At 61.0% G+C, this 15,673-nt stretch overlaps 1 protein-coding gene across 1 annotated transcript; it reads right to left on the bottom strand.

Annotated features, from left to right (window-relative positions):
• Positions 1-4,565: 4,565 nt before the first annotated feature.
• QSOX1 (quiescin sulfhydryl oxidase 1) lies at positions 4,566-15,467 on the bottom strand. Its single transcript, XM_076339688.1, has 12 exons — positions 15,197-15,467; positions 12,857-12,957; positions 11,494-11,542; positions 11,211-11,313; positions 10,342-10,432; positions 9,961-10,106; positions 9,371-9,505; positions 9,047-9,176; positions 6,942-7,064; positions 6,674-6,818; positions 6,256-6,435; positions 4,566-5,845 (listed from the first exon to the last, which is right to left on the bottom strand). The coding sequence occupies exons 1-12, from the start codon at positions 15,465-15,467 to the stop codon at positions 5,118-5,120; spliced, it is 2,202 nt and encodes a 733-aa protein (XP_076195803.1). The 3' UTR covers positions 4,566-5,117.
• Positions 15,468-15,673: the final 206 nt, after the last annotated feature.

Below are 15,673 nucleotides of genomic sequence, written 5' to 3'. Positions count from 1 at the left end.
AACCTTCGAGATGGCACACATGACAGCGCTGGGAGGGGAGGGAAGGATGCTCAGCCCAGCCGAGAGCGCAGCCGCCCTCAGCTCATGTGTGCTCTTTCTGTGCTTTCGTTTCCACACTGAAACGCAAACTAGGAAGAGGCTTTTCCCACCTGAAAAAACCTGAACCAGCCCCTCAGGAAATGTGTGGGTGGGACACGCCAGTAATTGGAAAAAAAATGTTGTTTAAGAATAAAAGTAGTAAAACCTAAGAAATGTATTAAGCCTGATGGTTCCTTAGGAAAAAATGATAGTTTTTCAATGAGCTGCTATTTTTTAACCCCAAAGCTTCATTTTACCAGCAAAATCCCAGCTGGCTCGTCTCGCACCACTGGGCAGAGACTGGTGCGCACTCATTGCAGGAGTGAGCTCCCCCCTTGCAGTCCACCGAGCCCCAAAATCGGCTTCCCACCACAGGGGAGGTGAATCCCATCCCCTCCCATCCCATCTCCTCCCCTTCTCCCCTAAATCAAGTGCTGGCTCTTAAGTACATTAAGCGCATCCAGGCCCTCGCCGCCCCCGGCCACCTGCGCTCCTCAGCCCCTTGGGGCAGGGGCCGCCGTTCCCCCCGTGCAGTCCCCAGCCGGCCGACAGCGCCAGAGCACAACTCCCAGCCTGGGGACGCAGAAAGGCAGGTCCCTAACGTAGATTTATGGGAGAAGTTTAGCCAGACGTGCAGACAGACGGACACCACCCCGTGGCCTCCCTGTCCCACCGCTTTGCATTTCCAACCTATTTCCCTAATTATTCCACCGCTGCTGGGAGTCATCTCAGCCTCCCCTCTCCAGCACGCTCTGATTTATCTCTTAGCCGTGCTAACAGCTCCACTCCCCCCACCCCTTTCTCCTTGGGGAATTCAATTTTCATTCATTTTTCTGGTTTGCCAGATTGATCCAGCCCCCTCTGCCCCGCTCCAGATCACTCATGGCAGCGGCCAGTGGGCAAAGGGAGTCACAGAGCACCGAGCCTTCGCCTTGGGGGAGCATCATGCTGCCGAGGGAGCTGCCACCACGAGTGTCCACTAAAAAAAAAAACCACCAGCATCTTCCTCCCTGTTCGCTCTCGGCTCGCCACATCTTCCCAGTAGAGCCTTCATCCTTTCCCCACTGTTGCAGTATTGCTTTGTCCCCCTCCATCCTTCCTGCTGTCCATCTGTTCCTCACATTGGTGGGTTTTTGGTGTCTTTTGGGGTTTTTTTGGTCTCTTTTGGATTTGTTTTCCCCAGCACACCCTGGTACCCTGGAGTGCAGGAAGGACAGGGTGGTCGAGGTGGGCATGAGTTACTGGCCCAGCAAACCCCCTTTGTGCCACCCAAGATGCTGCCAGGTCCTGGTGGTGCCCAAGGAGGGGGGTTATACGTGATGGGTGTGAAATCCTACCCCCCCTCTGGCTTTCTCCTCCTCCCAAAGCTAAAACAGGGCTAAGGATCAGTCATGACCAGCCTGCAAAAGGGTGAATGTCACAATTTTCAGAGGGTTGTGCCTCCAGGGCGGTTTTGGGGGGGCTCTGGCCCTGCACAGATGCCCCGCTCCCTCTTCCACATCACCTGGACCCCCTCTGGCCCTGCAGCCGGATGAAGACACCAGCAGCACGACATGATGACGCAAAACCCGCAGACAAGTGGGGATGGTGCTCCTGCACCTTCCCTGCCGGTATTAATTAACAATAAAAAAGCAGGTAAACCCTAGAGCCTTCGCCAAGACCCGGACTCAGCCTCCCCTCGTGTGCCCCCAGACCCAGGCACATGGGAACTGGGAACACTGAGGGCAGTGTGTCACTGTTGGGGACATCGATGCATCATTCCCAGGTGCAACAGGGGTGTTTCAAGGTGGAATTGGGGATGCAAGGAAAACCCATGCCTGGCCCATGCCTGGGGGTGTGTGAGTGCAGCTGTGTCCCCCATCAGCAAAACCTGAGTAGGCTTGGAGGTGCCAGGGATCTTAGCTGACAGCAGGGCTTCATACCACCCATGCAGCGAGTTTGCCAGGTCTCAGCCCAGCTCCTAGAGTCCCCTCGCAGGACGAAACCAGCTCCCCCAACCCGAGGGGGGGACATCCTCACAGGGCCAAAGCTGTCATAGCCACCCTTTGGCATTGGGCCACCTCCCCCCCCGCCAGCAGCACCAGCCGCGGCACCCCAAGCCCCCATGTGCGCAGCCCACCAGCAGCCCCCACTGCTCCCCACTTCTTAATGACGCCAATAATTACCTGTGACCCCATCCCACATACACCCCTATTGCCAGGGGTGGCCTGGAGTGAGGACAAGCACAGCGAGACCCGGGTACTCACCAGCGGCCGGAGAAAGCCTCTCCCCTTGCAGGCACTGCCGAACGGGGCGTTGCTAATTGTAATTGAAAATTAATCGACGTTAAGCAAACCCCTGGTGATTTTATGGCCCAAGCGCGAGTGGAAGGGGGATGCTGGTGGAGAAAGGCTCTTGCCCGTGCCGAGGAGGGAAAGGGAAGAGGGGCGAGGCGGGAGGGAACGAGTGCCGAAGGGGTGGGAAGGTGGCTGGGTGTGCGGGAGGCGCAGGGGGCCGGCCACTAGCCTCGCGGAAAATTAAATTGCACTTGAGGGTAAATTGTATTAGGGAATAGCAGCCGCCTCGCGCCAGCCTGTGGCCATTTGGGTAATTAGCCCCAGGGACACCCTGGCTCGCAGCAGTGCTGGGAAGGGGTAACCCCCATTGGGGAGGGCACCTTGGGGGGCTTGGGGTCGGCCCTCCCCAGTACAGCCTGTCCCACCCGTGAGTGTGGCCGTGGCACAGTTTGATGCTACCCCTGTGCCAGGGCTCGAGTGGGGGCCTGCCCCAAAGTCACCATCCCAGGAGGGACAGTGTGGGGGACACTCCCCCAGGCAGCATTGAGCCCTGCAGCAGCCTCCTGCCTGCACGGCTGCCTGCACCAGCCCACTCGTGCCCTGCACCGGGGCTCTCCAGATGCTGAGGGGGACACACTCCGGTGCCGCAGCCCGGGAGAGCTGGGGCCAGGAGGATCGGGACTGCACCAAACAGGATTACAGAAGTCTATTTACTGGACTCTCTTTTTCCTGCGTGCACGGCAGCTTTAGCTCCTCAGCCCTGTAAATCTCCCCGGCGGGCCTGTCAGGGATGCTAATCTGGGCAGCCCTGCCCGCGGCTGCCTGCTAACCCCCTTCCAGCAGCTCCCTCCTCCCCTGCCCCAGCACCCACCTCCCCAGCACTAATCCCCTGCACCCTCCTGCTGCATCCCCTCAATGCACCCACCTACTGTATCCCCCTAATACATCCCCCAGCCTGTCCCTGGTTTCAGCAGCCCCACCAAGATCTTTTGGGGCTGGGGATAACCGCGGGCAGCCCCTCATCACAAGCCCTCGGTCCCACGCAGGTGAGCAGCTGGTGGGGAGGGGGTGCACGGGGGGTTATTGATGTTGGGGGTAAGCCCCCCAGGGAAATCAAGGAGAAGGAGGCAGCAGGGCTGCAGCGATGACACCTTCCCTATCCATCACCCGGCGGTGGACAGGACTGGCACCCGGCTAGGGGGATGCAGCCCCCCTCCATGCCAGGATAAGGCCACTGAGGACCCGGCTAAGAGATATGGCCAAGACCAAGTGGGCCAGCGGTGGCAGGGCAGAGGTGCCAGCCCCATGTCCCATGGAGGTGTGACCATGCACAGACACCAAAGAAGAAGGAAAGACGGAGCAAGAAAATTTATTTCAAGGGCAGGTGAGAGAGGAAGGGCCAGAGGAGCCAGAGCTCCCGGTGCCTGGGCAGCAGCAGAGCCAGCTGCCCTCCTTCCCCAGCCCGCCAGCCCTCGCCTCCCACCTGGGCAAAGTGAAGATATAAAGAAAAGGCTCCAAATCGGATTGACACCCCCCCTCCCCCTTAATAAAGTTTATTATCGGCCGGGCTCTAATCCTTTTAAATCCCCCGTGCAGGGGGAAGGGCCGGGATTAGGGGAGGGCAGCGTAATCCCAATGAATTTGTTACAGGGGGATTTAGGCAGCACCGGGAGAGCAGATGGCCCCGACCCTGGCTCTAGAAAACAACCATTTTCCTTAATGATTCCTAACAAGGATAAAAGGGCAGAGAGAATCGGGGACAGGCGCAGTTGGCCCACGCCCACGGAGGTCCCAGTCCCCAAGCAGATGCAGGGATCCTCGCGTGTGTCCCCCTGCTCTGGACCACAGACACGGCCAGCACCGAACTGCAGCTCCATGGCTTGTGCCAACTTTTTTCTGGCAGCTTCCTGCCCCCCCCCAGGCTCCCTCCCAATCACCCCGCTTGAGGACAAACCACAAGCCACCCCAACCATTGAGACACATCAGCTGTGTGGAGGGCAGCTGGCCACAGGTGCATCCAGAAGGAAAAAGCAGGAGAAAATGTACAATAATAACAATTAAAAATATTTAAAGGATTTAAACCAAGCCAGTGCTCTTCCTGGGGTGATGGGGCAGGCTGGAGTGGGGACAGCCAGCGGTGGGGGGATGGCAGGGAGGGGAGGTGCTGCCCCAGTGTGCTCGCGCAGCAGGGACCAGCCGACACAGCAAGGCTGGCGTCGGCAAAAATAATTTATTCCACTAAGACAAGCAGAGAGCAACAGCGTGGGGAGGGGGCAAGGAAAGGCAGGGGGGCCCAGTCCACGACACACAAATGCAGCTGAACCCACAACTGCTACCCCCCGCCCAGCTTTTTGGGGGACTAAACCCCCACCTTCCTGGCCCCACTAGTGGTTTGACCCCAAAGGACTGCTCCTCAGCATAGGACTGGGCTTCCCAGTTTGAAACCAAGCCAGCACCGGGGAGCTCCCGAGGGCAGCTGGGTGCCGAGACACAAACTGCTGTTGGCGTCCCAGCTCCCACGCACCCAAAAACGTGGCACCACGACCTAAAAGGGGGATGCTCCGACACCTCCTTCCCCCCCAAAAAAGCCCTCCACCCTCCACCCCCCACCCTGTGTGAGGTGACTGCTGCAAGCGGGACAGCTCCTGGGGGGGGGGATGCACCAAACACTTTCCCGCTGGGGGACAAAATGCTGTCCTAGGGGTGCCCCAGCTCAGCAGCTCACCCACCCTGGGAGCAGCCCCCGACTCTCTGCAACCTCTTTCAGGCCACGGGGAAGCCCGGGCGGCCTTTCCGGGCACGAGTGCGGAGGCGGAAGAAGGTGTACATGCCCAGGAGGCACATGGAGGAGAGGAAGTAGAGGGCAACACAGAGGCTGATGTCCAGGCGGGAGAAGCCCAAGCCGAGCACCCGCAGCCAGGGGCTCCTCCGCACACCCTCCCCGGCCTCCTCCTCCTGGACCAGGACAACGGGAGCCCGCCGGCGCTCCCGGCCCATCCCGGCATCCCGGGGCAGGGCGATGGTGTCCCGCTTGCTGAGCCGCCGGCGCCGGCCGGCTGCTGCTCGCAGCGCCTGGCTCTTGAAGTGCTGCTCACTGAAGGAGTCCAGGTCCACGATGTCCTCGCCCACCTCCCGCAGCTTGGGGTTCAGCCGCACAATGCTGGGGCGCCGTGGCTCAGGGGAGCCCGGTCGCCCTGGAGCTCTCGTTTCGCCCTCCGTCTCCTTTTCCTCCTCTTCTTCCTCCTTCTCCCTCTCCCCTCGCAGGCCCTCAGTGCCCAGCCTGGCGCCTGTCCCCTCCCCAGCCGTGGAGATATGGTCAGCCTCAGCATAGTCCAGGTAGATGTTGGTTGCGGAGAAGTGCGCCTTGAGGAAGGTGAGCACGGCCGGCTCGTCCCAGGCATGCACCCCCCTCTCCTCCTTGTGGCACTGGGGACACATGTCCGGCGGTGGCCACTGCAGCTTGGGGAACTTGGGGTCCTCCGTGTCACTTCCTGCAGGGCCCAGAGCCAGCGAGGGTGTTAAGAGGGGACATGTGAGGCAGCCCTCCCCCTGTACTGGTATAAACACCCTGGAGCATCCAGCAACTGGAGATGGTGATGGGGACGGGGACATTTGGAGGAGCCATCTCAGGAGGAGGGGTCCTCCGAGGGCACGTGGTGGCTTTGGGAAGCTCCCTGCGGGGAGCGTGTAAGACCCAACTGCATCTCCGGGGCTGTCTGATGCTGCGTGACCAGCTGCTGTCCCCTGTGATGGGGGATGATGACAACAGGATGTCCCCAACACTGCACCCTAATGCAGCCATGTGCTGGCTCCATCCAGGAGGAGGGATGCTCCTCCACCTCATTTCCCCTTTTCCCTTGGGAAGCCACCCTGGCTCCCCTCCCCGCGGCCCCCCCCTTACCTGCCAGGCGAGCATTGACCTCGTTGTGGTGGGACCAGAGCCAGAGGACAGCCTCCTCCCGGCCCGCCACCTGGTCCATGGACTCAGCCGCCATGGCCTCGAAGTGCTGGGCGCACTCCTGGCAGCCAAAGAAATGCCGGACGTAGCAGCGCATGGTGCTCAGCACTTCCAGCGGCAGCTCTGGGGGGAGGCAGAGGATAGGGGGGGGATGGGAGGGCAAGTCCAGACCCCGCAGTGCCACCGCCACGGTCCCATGGCCAAGGTGGCAGCCCCGCACCCAACTCTGTGGCTCTTGCCCTCCCCGCAGACCTACCTCGAGGCAAGACAAGCCTTTGCCTGCACGCAGTATCCCTGCCCGTCCCACAACCTGTCCGGACACCCCCTCTCTGAGACCCAAACCCCCCGGGGACGCCGATACCTTTGTCAGGGCCGCTCTGGGCAGCCTGGACGGTCAGCAGGTGGAAGACAGTCCAGAGCCCGCAGGGGTAGCCGCGGAAGTGGGGTTCGCTGCCCTGGCAGCCCACCCAGGTCACATTAGTGGGGAGCATGGTGGGGTGGGAGGCCTGGAGGACAGACAGACATGGTGTGATGGAGCTGGCAGATAATGCCAGGTGGGGGGAAAGGGGCAGGGGTGAGGTGAGGTGAGGAGAGGAGAGCGGGGCCCGGGGTCCCCACAGGTGCCTTACTTCTCTGTTATTCTTCATGGCCTCCTTCAAGATGCTGCGGGGCAGCTCGGGCTCCGTCCAGTTCCTCAGCCAGCCGTCCAGGGACTGCAGGTAGGTCTGCACGCAGGGGCGCCCAGGGAAGTACTGCAGAGGGGAGATAGGAGTGAGGAAACCCAGACCCAACCCGGGAGCAGCGGGGCAGCCTGCTGGCACCCCTGGCTCACCGGGATGGGCACTGGGCAGCACCAGCATCCTCTATGGCAGCAGGTGCCGGAAGGCAGTGCAGTCCTGGCAAGGTTTCGGTGCCTGGCCCCAAGGGGCTGGGGGCCGCAGCGTGTCCCCCCCATGGTGGCGAGGCCCCTGTGTGCGTGTTCAGGCTCCGAACCTTGGCCCCATCTGAGGGAGGCAAAAAGCCACTCTGACCATAAGTCGGCGCAAAGCTGATTAGCAGCAGCACTTTAAAACCACAAGCGCTCCAGGGAGAGGGGGCAGCCCGCCAGCATGCGCCACCAATGGACAGATAGAGGGACCGACCCACAGGGAGGATGAGACCAGCGGCACACAGGAAAAGTGACAGGGAAGCAAAAGGAATGAGTGTTTTGCTAAGTCTGAGCTGTTCTCCCTAGGCCTGTGGGGAATCACATGGAAAGTCCCAAATTCGCAGGGGAATTCATCTGCAACCTGCCGTTTCTGCTGCAAAACGCAGCTCCTTTGGCAGGAAGCTTTGCCACACGATTCCGTACTTTCCAGGCACCACTTCTTTCCACGTTAGGATTTTTCCCCTCTCCTTGCCTTAAACACCTCTTGGGAATGCAACAGTTAAGGCTGGGACCTGTTGGCTGAGCTCCCCCAGCCTGAGCCCTGCTGGGCTGGCAGCAATCCTGGGGATGCTGCTCCGTCCCGTGGATGAGCGTGGCAATGGCAGCGCAGGCTCAGCATCCTTGGGGAAGCACCGGCACCCACCACCCGTTGTCCCGGTGCCTCCTGCCCACGGCAGGGACGCAGCTTCGCCTCCTTGTCGGGTCCAGTGCTACGGCTCATCTTTGGACAGCGAAGGGAAGGTTTGCAGGAAGAATTAAAAGCTGATCAAATAAAACCACTGCTGCTCCCCACCACCCCAGCAAGCTCGTACCCTTGGCCAGGGAGCTGGTGTGATGGGGGATTTATTTCCCTAACCCTGTGGTTCTCATTAAAGGGAGAAATAGCGAGGGCGATAGCTGGGGGCAAGCAGAGGAAAAGCCACATGAAGCTCTGAGCTGAGGACTTAAGACTCATTGTACCAGTGCCTTGCGTTTGGAGCTCTTTGCTGGGGAGAGCAGGCAGGGGTGGGAGCAGGGGGTGTCTTGCACTCAGCGAAGGCTATGCAAGGTCCAAACTGAGCGTGAGACCCTGGATGACAAAGGAGGGAGCAAAGAAGGCAGGCATGGCCAGGTGAAGGTCTGCCAAGGATCTCGGGCTGGGACAGGGACGGAGATGGGGACAGGGCTCCTGCAACCCCAGTGGTGGAAACTCAGCCAAATACAGAGCTCCATCGCACCAGGAAATTAAGCTGCCCTGCTTCTGCTGGCTCAAAGCTCCTACACACTTCAATTTCACCAAGCCCAACAGAGAAGAAAAAGGACTTTAAATTAGGCTCTTCCAGAGCCTGACTCAGAGTAGGAATCCCTTTCCCGGACTATCAAAGGAGCCCGCAGAGATCAGCTCCCTGAGACAAGCATCCAAGTCAGGCGATCAGAGTTACAAACCCCTCTGATCATCTCTGCCACCCCAGTGGGTGACAACGTCTCTTTTGGAAAGACCTACTGCCTCAACACAACACCTCCTGCAAGTACCGAGCCTGCTCTGCCCACCAATACCTGCACCCCAGGTCTCGTCTGAAACACTCTGGCACCTGCTTTCGGCCGCCGGCTCCCATCGGGACTCTGGGCTGGGTTTGGATCTCCGTGGGGACGGGGACGGCCCTGCGCTGTGCTGAGCACTGGGAAGCAGGGCTCGCATCGGAGACCACCACGCTCCGCTACCAGCGAGCGCTGGGACACGGTCTGCACCCTGCATTTGCGTTTCACGTTATAAATAGCTACAGGGAGGTGCGGACAGTTCCTCTATCAACACCGAAAGCTCCTCACCTTCACCAGCGTGGCCACGTAGCATTTGAAGGCGGCCAGCTGGGCTCCTGACAACGCGGCAGCACGGGCAGCCTCCACCCGCAGTGAGTAGTGCAGTGTGGACTCCAGGTCGGCCATGTACACCTTGGAGCTGGGGAGGGCAGCGCAACACGATTGTTCATCAGCCCGTTAACCTGCACCCCCAAGGACCCAGCCACGATTCGGGGTTTTTCCCAGGAGAAAGGCACAGTCCCAGCCCATTGCCCACCCATGGCCATGGCACCTCCTCCCCACACCAGCCCTGGCCTCCCGCAGCCCCAAAATGATGAAGGGGGTTAGTCTGACCGGTCAGCACGCTTCGGCTGGGATGCGTTGGTCTCGTTGGAAGCACTGACGGTTGTGTTCAGCTTGTAGGAGCCGCGGGTGACGCCTGAGAGTGTGCGCAGGTAGTAGGTGTAGAAGGAGCGTGCCTCCACGTGCCTGCAAGGATGGAGAAGCCGTGAGCAAGACCCTCTTCCCTCCCAAACAGGCCGTGGCCCCAGGGAGGAAGCAAAGGAGATCAAAGGCTTAGCCAGACTGGCAACTCAGACCTGGGGAATGAGTGCGGGGTGGTCCATACTCTCCACCTCCCCGGCAGCGGGTATCCTGGCACACAAGCTGGAGCAAAGCTGAGCCCCAGGCAGCCACGCTGTGCCACCTCCAGGCAGATGTGGCGGAGGGATGGCTCAGCCACAAGCCATTTTGCCTTTTACCAGCTCCAGGCAGGGCTGGCAGCCCCATTCAGTGCCTACCAGCAGCCCCCTGCCAGCGTGCCCGACCCAGCCACTGTCTCTTTCCTAACGAGCTTTTCCACAGTTAGAAAGGAGATCTGATGGGGCACGAGCCTGGCACCGCACTGGGGTCCCCAGACCCACCCTGCCATGTCCCACACTCACACAGGCAGGCGGAAGAAGGAGCCGTTGCGGAGGAGCAGGTAGCCAGAGGGGAAGGTGGTGACGCCGAACTTCTCCACGAGCTCCTCCTCGCTGCTCAGCACCCTCCTCACTGCCACGTTCTCATACTGCAGCATGTCCAGCGCCACCTGCAAGCCCAGCAGCCCCAGGGTCAGGCAGGGGGGTGACATGACCCCCAGCCCCACCGGGGATGCAGCAGGGCTATTTAGCACCCTGTAAAGCACTTCACGCCTGCAAAGCAGCATGCAAGCCGACCAGTGAGGCTGCTGGGAAAGGACTTCACCGCCAAAGGCACCCGGCAATTATCTGGCACCGGGGACACGGGCTTCAAGGGAAATGGGGGATAAATGCAGCTGTACCCACCTCTCTGCCCACGAAGGAGTCACTCTTCTCGAAGATCAGCGCCAGGTACTGGTCCTTGTTCCTTTGGAAGAAGCTGTAAACCTCCTCCGCGCTACAAGAGAGAAGAGAATGGCAGCAGGTTCCTCGGCATCAGCCAGATGCTCTGCTCTCCCACCCAAAAGGAGCTTGTCCCTCGTCCCCAGGGATTTGGCAGGGGATGCCAGTGTGGGTTCAGGCAATTCCTCCCTGCTGAAGTTTCCAGCCCAGTTTTCTGCTCTGGTTCGCAGGCTTTGAGAAAACCCGCCAGGGTCAGCCAAGGAGGCAGAAAACAAAGCACAGGCAGGGCAGGGCAGGAGGGAGCTGCACGCTCGCCCAGGGGAAAAGACAGCAATGAACTTGAACCAGGGCTGTTGTTTTTTTGGCTAGGACATGGAGGCACTGAAGACCTGAAGCACATGCCTGGCTCGACCATCGCTTTGGGAAAGCCAAATGCTTCCCGCCGGGACAGCGGAGCAACCACCTGCATCTGCAAAGACAACTCAGATGCCAACAAGTTTGTATTAAATCAAGAAAACCCTTTCTCTGGGCAGGAAAAAGCTGCTAACGGCAGCGGCCTCACTCAGCATGGCACGGCACTGCCATGTCCCCGGCCCAGGTGCCGCTTGCTCTAACTAAGGCTGATGAGCAGGTTCGTTAGGAGATGCAACAACATGGCCCATCTCATCCGGGCCATATAAATGGCTCTAGCCTGGCCAGGTCATCTGCATCTCCCTGGGACGTGGGTGATGCGGTGGCTGCTCCGTGCTCGTTTTTGGCCCAGGATTTCCCCAGAAACCTGCTCTCTATGGGATGGAGGCTGCCAGACCACGCCCCCATCACGCCACCCCTACCTCGCCGGCTCCAGCGGAGGACAGGCGGGTGGCCAGGCGTCCTGGCTCTGCTCAAGGTTGGTGATAATGATATGGCGCAGGTCCTCGATGGTGGCGCTGGGATCTGCAGGGGGACAGGATGCCAAGAGGTCAGTCCTGGGGAAGCCGGTCCCATGGGCTGAGCCAAGGGGAGATGCTCTGAGCTGCCCTCTGGGCTCCCCGAGGTCCCAATGCATAGGGGGTGCAGGCAGCAGGGCCGTTCACACCCAGTGTAAAAAAACCCCTTATGGCTCTGAATACTCACTGGTAATCCTTATCCCATCCTCTGCCTTCTTGCTAAAAGCTCTGAAGAACTGAAAGGGAAAAAAAAACCACAAGGGGAAACTGGAGTGAGAGTGTTTGGAGGGGGACAGGGAGGCAGTGCAGCCCAGCAGGCAGAGGCTCCCCCCGGACCGGCTCTGCCTCAGTTTCCCCACGACATTACAGCATGCCAACTGACACCAGCCACCACAGAGGGAGCTCCGGACTGCATCCCCATCTTGCGGGGCATCCCCAGAGGGGAGGGATGCAGACGTGGGCTGGGAACCATGTCCAGCTAAGGGCTGAGCGCTGGCAGGCAGCAGGGCAGGCGTCTCCAGGGGTCCCAGGGAGGCAGCTGGGACCTTCCTGGTCCTGTGAACCACTGCCTCCCTGCTCCAGAGCTCTCACAAAGCAGGAGAAAGTGTTTTGTCCCTAATCCTGGCTCCAGTGCCCACGGTACAGCCAGAGCAATGAAACCAGGTTGCATCAGACAGGTGTTTGCTTTGCAGGCTGGGCCGGGAGCGCAGGCTGTTTGCAAAAGGTGTTTGGCGGGGACAGGGGATGCGAAGCAAGTGACTTCTTGGCATCACCATATCAGCACGCCTCCCTGCCCTGCGACATGGTTCGGTCAATGTCACACAGGTGGTGGGTGCTCAGGCAGTGGGTGCTCTGTGAGACCCCAAGGCAGGGCTGCAGCACAAGCCAACCTGCTTGGCAAACCCCCAAATCTGATCCCACCTTGGGCTGAGCCTGTAAGCCGGAACTGAGGGCATGTCTGATGAAACCCTTATCCCCTCCATTCTGTCTCAAGGTGATCCTGGCTTTCACTGCCTGCACCTGAAGTGCTTCAGCTTTATTGCTTGTGTTGGAGCGAGGCTCTTGTTTGCAGTAGGAAACACTGTGAAACGGCGTATTGACACAGCTAAGGGACCAGGCACGGGCCCAGGAGGAGGGACAGCACCTCACCAGCTGCCACAGGAGGCTCCCAGGAGAGCCCCATGCAGCCTCCCACAGTATCCCTGCACCCTCCTCCAAAACTGGCGCCTGCAACCGCTCTGCCCTCCAGCAGCCTTTCCCAGGTGTCTCCAATTCAGGTTTCAGACTCTCTCTCGTCCTAGGAGAGATCTGGCCTCTACGCTTCACATGAAGCAGCATTTTGGTTTTCCCTCTCCTTGTTGCTACATCACCCAGCAGTTGCGCTGGCTGCAGCTATCTTTTGGGGAAGGGTGCAATAGCTCCAGCCTGCAAAGCCCCAAAGGGAGTATTTTGGTGCAATAGCGCTGTCAATCTGATTGAGCAAGAGAGGAACAGGCCAAAAGGCAAAACACAGTTAAACCAGGCATATGCCCAGCACACACAGCCCTTACCTTCAGCGTGGGGAAGCCAGTTATCCCAAAATCAGCGCACACTTGCTGGTTGGCCTCGTTGGCACAGTCGATGGCCGCCAACATCACCGCAGGCCTCCACTCTGCGGGGACAGAGGATGCGGTCAGCACAGCTCAGCCCCTCTGCAGCCCCAAAAACTGACCCGCTCCCAACAACTGCTGCGGAGATGGCAGGGATCTCCCGCTGCGCTGGCGGCACACCTCCTCCCGGCCCCAAAATCACAGCTCGCCCCTCGCAGGAGACCAACCGATGGTTTCCAAGCCCCGAATACCCAAAGCCCCGGCCTGCATTGGTGTTTGGCGCCCTACTTTTCAGGCGGCAGGAGCACAGGGAAAGCCGTGCGAGGCGGGACCAGGCTTTGCACGCCCTGCCCTCGCTGGCGTCGGAGTGCAGGCAGCTCTGCCCGCAGCTGCCTGCCCGTCTGGTTCTGCCTGCCCAGCCTCTGCCCCAGCGGGAAGAGGCTGCCGGGAGAAGGGAAGGGATGGCTAACCACGTCTGGGGGAGAGCAAGGAGCATAGGCTCCAGCTCGTCTCACCCCAGACCAAGGACATGGTCGATAACTGAGAGGGAACAACCCAAAACCAGTAGCTAGGGCACTGCGGCAGAGCCAGCCCAGGTGCCGAGCATCCTCTCCCCCTCTGTGACTCTCCTCCATCACCTCCCTGGGGAGGACCAGCAGGTCCCTGGGGTAAAAGAGAGATGAAGAAAAGGGGACACAGAGACATTTCAAGCAGCGGGCTCTGAAAGCCAGCAGCAAAACAGAGATAAAAGGTCTGAAACGGCTTCTTTTTAATGTAAAGGACACAAGCTGGAGAACGCCCAGTCTCTCCTTCGAGCAGGATGGGGAGGGACGCAGCACCAGCACACAGATGGAGTCCACGCCACCCTACACAGGAGCCTGCCAGAGATGGGGACCCACTGGGACCATCCTGTGTTGCAGGTGACGAGGCAGACAAGCCACTTCCCGCTGCTGCAGCACCAGTGGCACAGGAGGGCCACTGCCAAACCCTGCTGCAGGGAGCCAGGCACGCTCCTGGACTCATTGGCATGTGGTGCCCGCAGGTCACCTCGGCATTGGCATCCTCCCTGTCCAGCCTACTCCTGCAAAAATACACCCGTGGGAACAGCAGCGAGGATGCCGAGCAGCACAGGGGTGGCTTCCCCGCCCTGCCTCCACAGGCACCTCATCTGCAGTCCAGACTCCAGAGCAGGGAGCCCTGGGGGGACCCTGTTTTGGAGAGGGGCCAGGAGAGCCGGCATTCCCCCGCAGGGCCCGGGCACGCACCCCATTCCTCACATCCTGCCCCATTGGGGAGCGCTGACGGCATCCCCTGGGAGGGACGGCATCCCCTCGGAGGGACGGAATGCCCGCCCCAGCTGGCACCCTGACTCACCCAGCAGCGACCGCGCTATATCAATTAGCACAATAACAGGGAGAAGCTGTGCGCACCCCAGGATGCCAGAGGAGGCAGGACGAGCCACGGCAGGGCGAAGGGCCCGGCAGCGGGCTGTGCGGGTCCCCAAGTGGGGCTGGGCACCAGCCAGGCCAAGTGCCAAGGTCAAAGCCAGGAACATACCAGCTGGGACCAGTACCTGGCCCCAGCACCCTGCCAGCCTCTCCCTGCAGGCACCGGGGAGGAGTGGGGCAGAAGGAGGGTCTGGGCAGGGCAGCAGGGCCCCCCCATGCCTGGGGCAGGCTCAGCCTGAGCTTCTCCCAGCCAAAGGGGGCTCCAGGGATGCTGCTAAGCTGGGCCTGGCCATCGCGGGGGGAGGGGGGGGAGGGCGCTTGGGCCTTCCCACCAGGCCGATGCTCCAGGGAGGCTGGGGCAAGGATGCAGGGGGATTTAGGGGTGCTGATGGAGGGTAAGGCAGAAGGGATTGAGGGGTGCTAATGGGGAGGGTGCAGAGGAGATGCAGGGGTGCTGACGGGGCTGAGGATGCAGGGCCAGAGATGCAGGGATGATTTAAGAGTGCTGATAGAGAGAAGGATGACAGGACAAGGACACAGGAGGGATTTAGGAGCGCTGATGGCGGGGCAGGGGCACAGGGAGGATTTAGGGGTGCTGACAGGAGAAGGGACAGGAATGCAGGGGGGATTTAAGGGTGCTGATGACGACACAGGGGCAGAGACACAAGGGATTAAATGGGGTGTTGATGGGAGAAGACAGAGATGCAGGGGGGAAAAACAAGAGCAAAGACACAGGGAGGGTTTGGGGGTGCTGATGGGGCAGGCAGGCAGGCAGGGATAGGGGGCAGGGGAAGGGGGGGAAGCAGGGCAGCGGGGCACAGGGCAGGGGCGGGCAGCCGGGCGGGGGACTCACCGCGGATGTCGTGGGCCAGGGCCCGCCATGTGGGCGCGAAGTGGACGCAGTGCCCGCACCAGGAGGCGAAGAACTCGACGGCCCAGGCGCTGGGGGAGCCCAGCAGCCGCCCCTCCGCCCCGGTCCCCAGCAGCTCCAAAGGGTCACTGGCCGAGTACAGCCCGTGGGGCCGCGCCACCGGCAGCGCCAGCGCCAGCACCAGGACCGCCGCCGGCCACCAGCGCCCCCCGCCGCCCCCCCCGCCGCCCTGCGCCCGCCGCCGCCGCCACATCGCCCGCCAGACCGCCCGCCGCCGCCCGCCGCCTTTAGGGCCGCCCGCCCGCCCCGCCCACTAGGGGCGGGACAGGGGGCGGGACTAAGACTGTCCGCATCGCAGCGCCCCCTCTCGGGCGCGCAGCGGCGCACCCCGCAGCACCCCTGCACCCCCCCCCCCCGACACCCCCACATCATGGGGATGCCCGAAATACCCCCCCCAGC

The sequence above is a fragment of the Aptenodytes patagonicus genome, chromosome 5, assembly GCF_965638725.1.
Source record: "Aptenodytes patagonicus chromosome 5, bAptPat1.pri.cur, whole genome shotgun sequence".
Taxonomy (NCBI): Eukaryota; Metazoa; Chordata; class Aves; order Sphenisciformes; family Spheniscidae; genus Aptenodytes; species Aptenodytes patagonicus.
Note: the sequence above shows the minus strand (reverse complement) of the source record. Positions and strands in the feature narration are given on the sequence as shown.

Bases quoted from the DNA above. Each gene is read 5' to 3' on its own strand.
- QSOX1 (XM_076339688.1), bottom strand. From the start codon at position 15,467: ATGTGGCGGCGGCGGCGGGCGCAGGGCGGCGGGGGGGGCGGCGGGGGG. The intron at 6,819-6,941 runs GTAAGGCACCTG...TCTGTCCTCCAG, and splicing joins CCATGAAGAATAACAGAGAA to GCCTCCCACCCCACCATGCT. The intron at 6,436-6,673 runs GTATCGGCGTCC...GCCTCCCCCCAG, and splicing joins CCAGAGCGGCCCTGACAAAG to AGCTGCCGCTGGAAGTGCTG.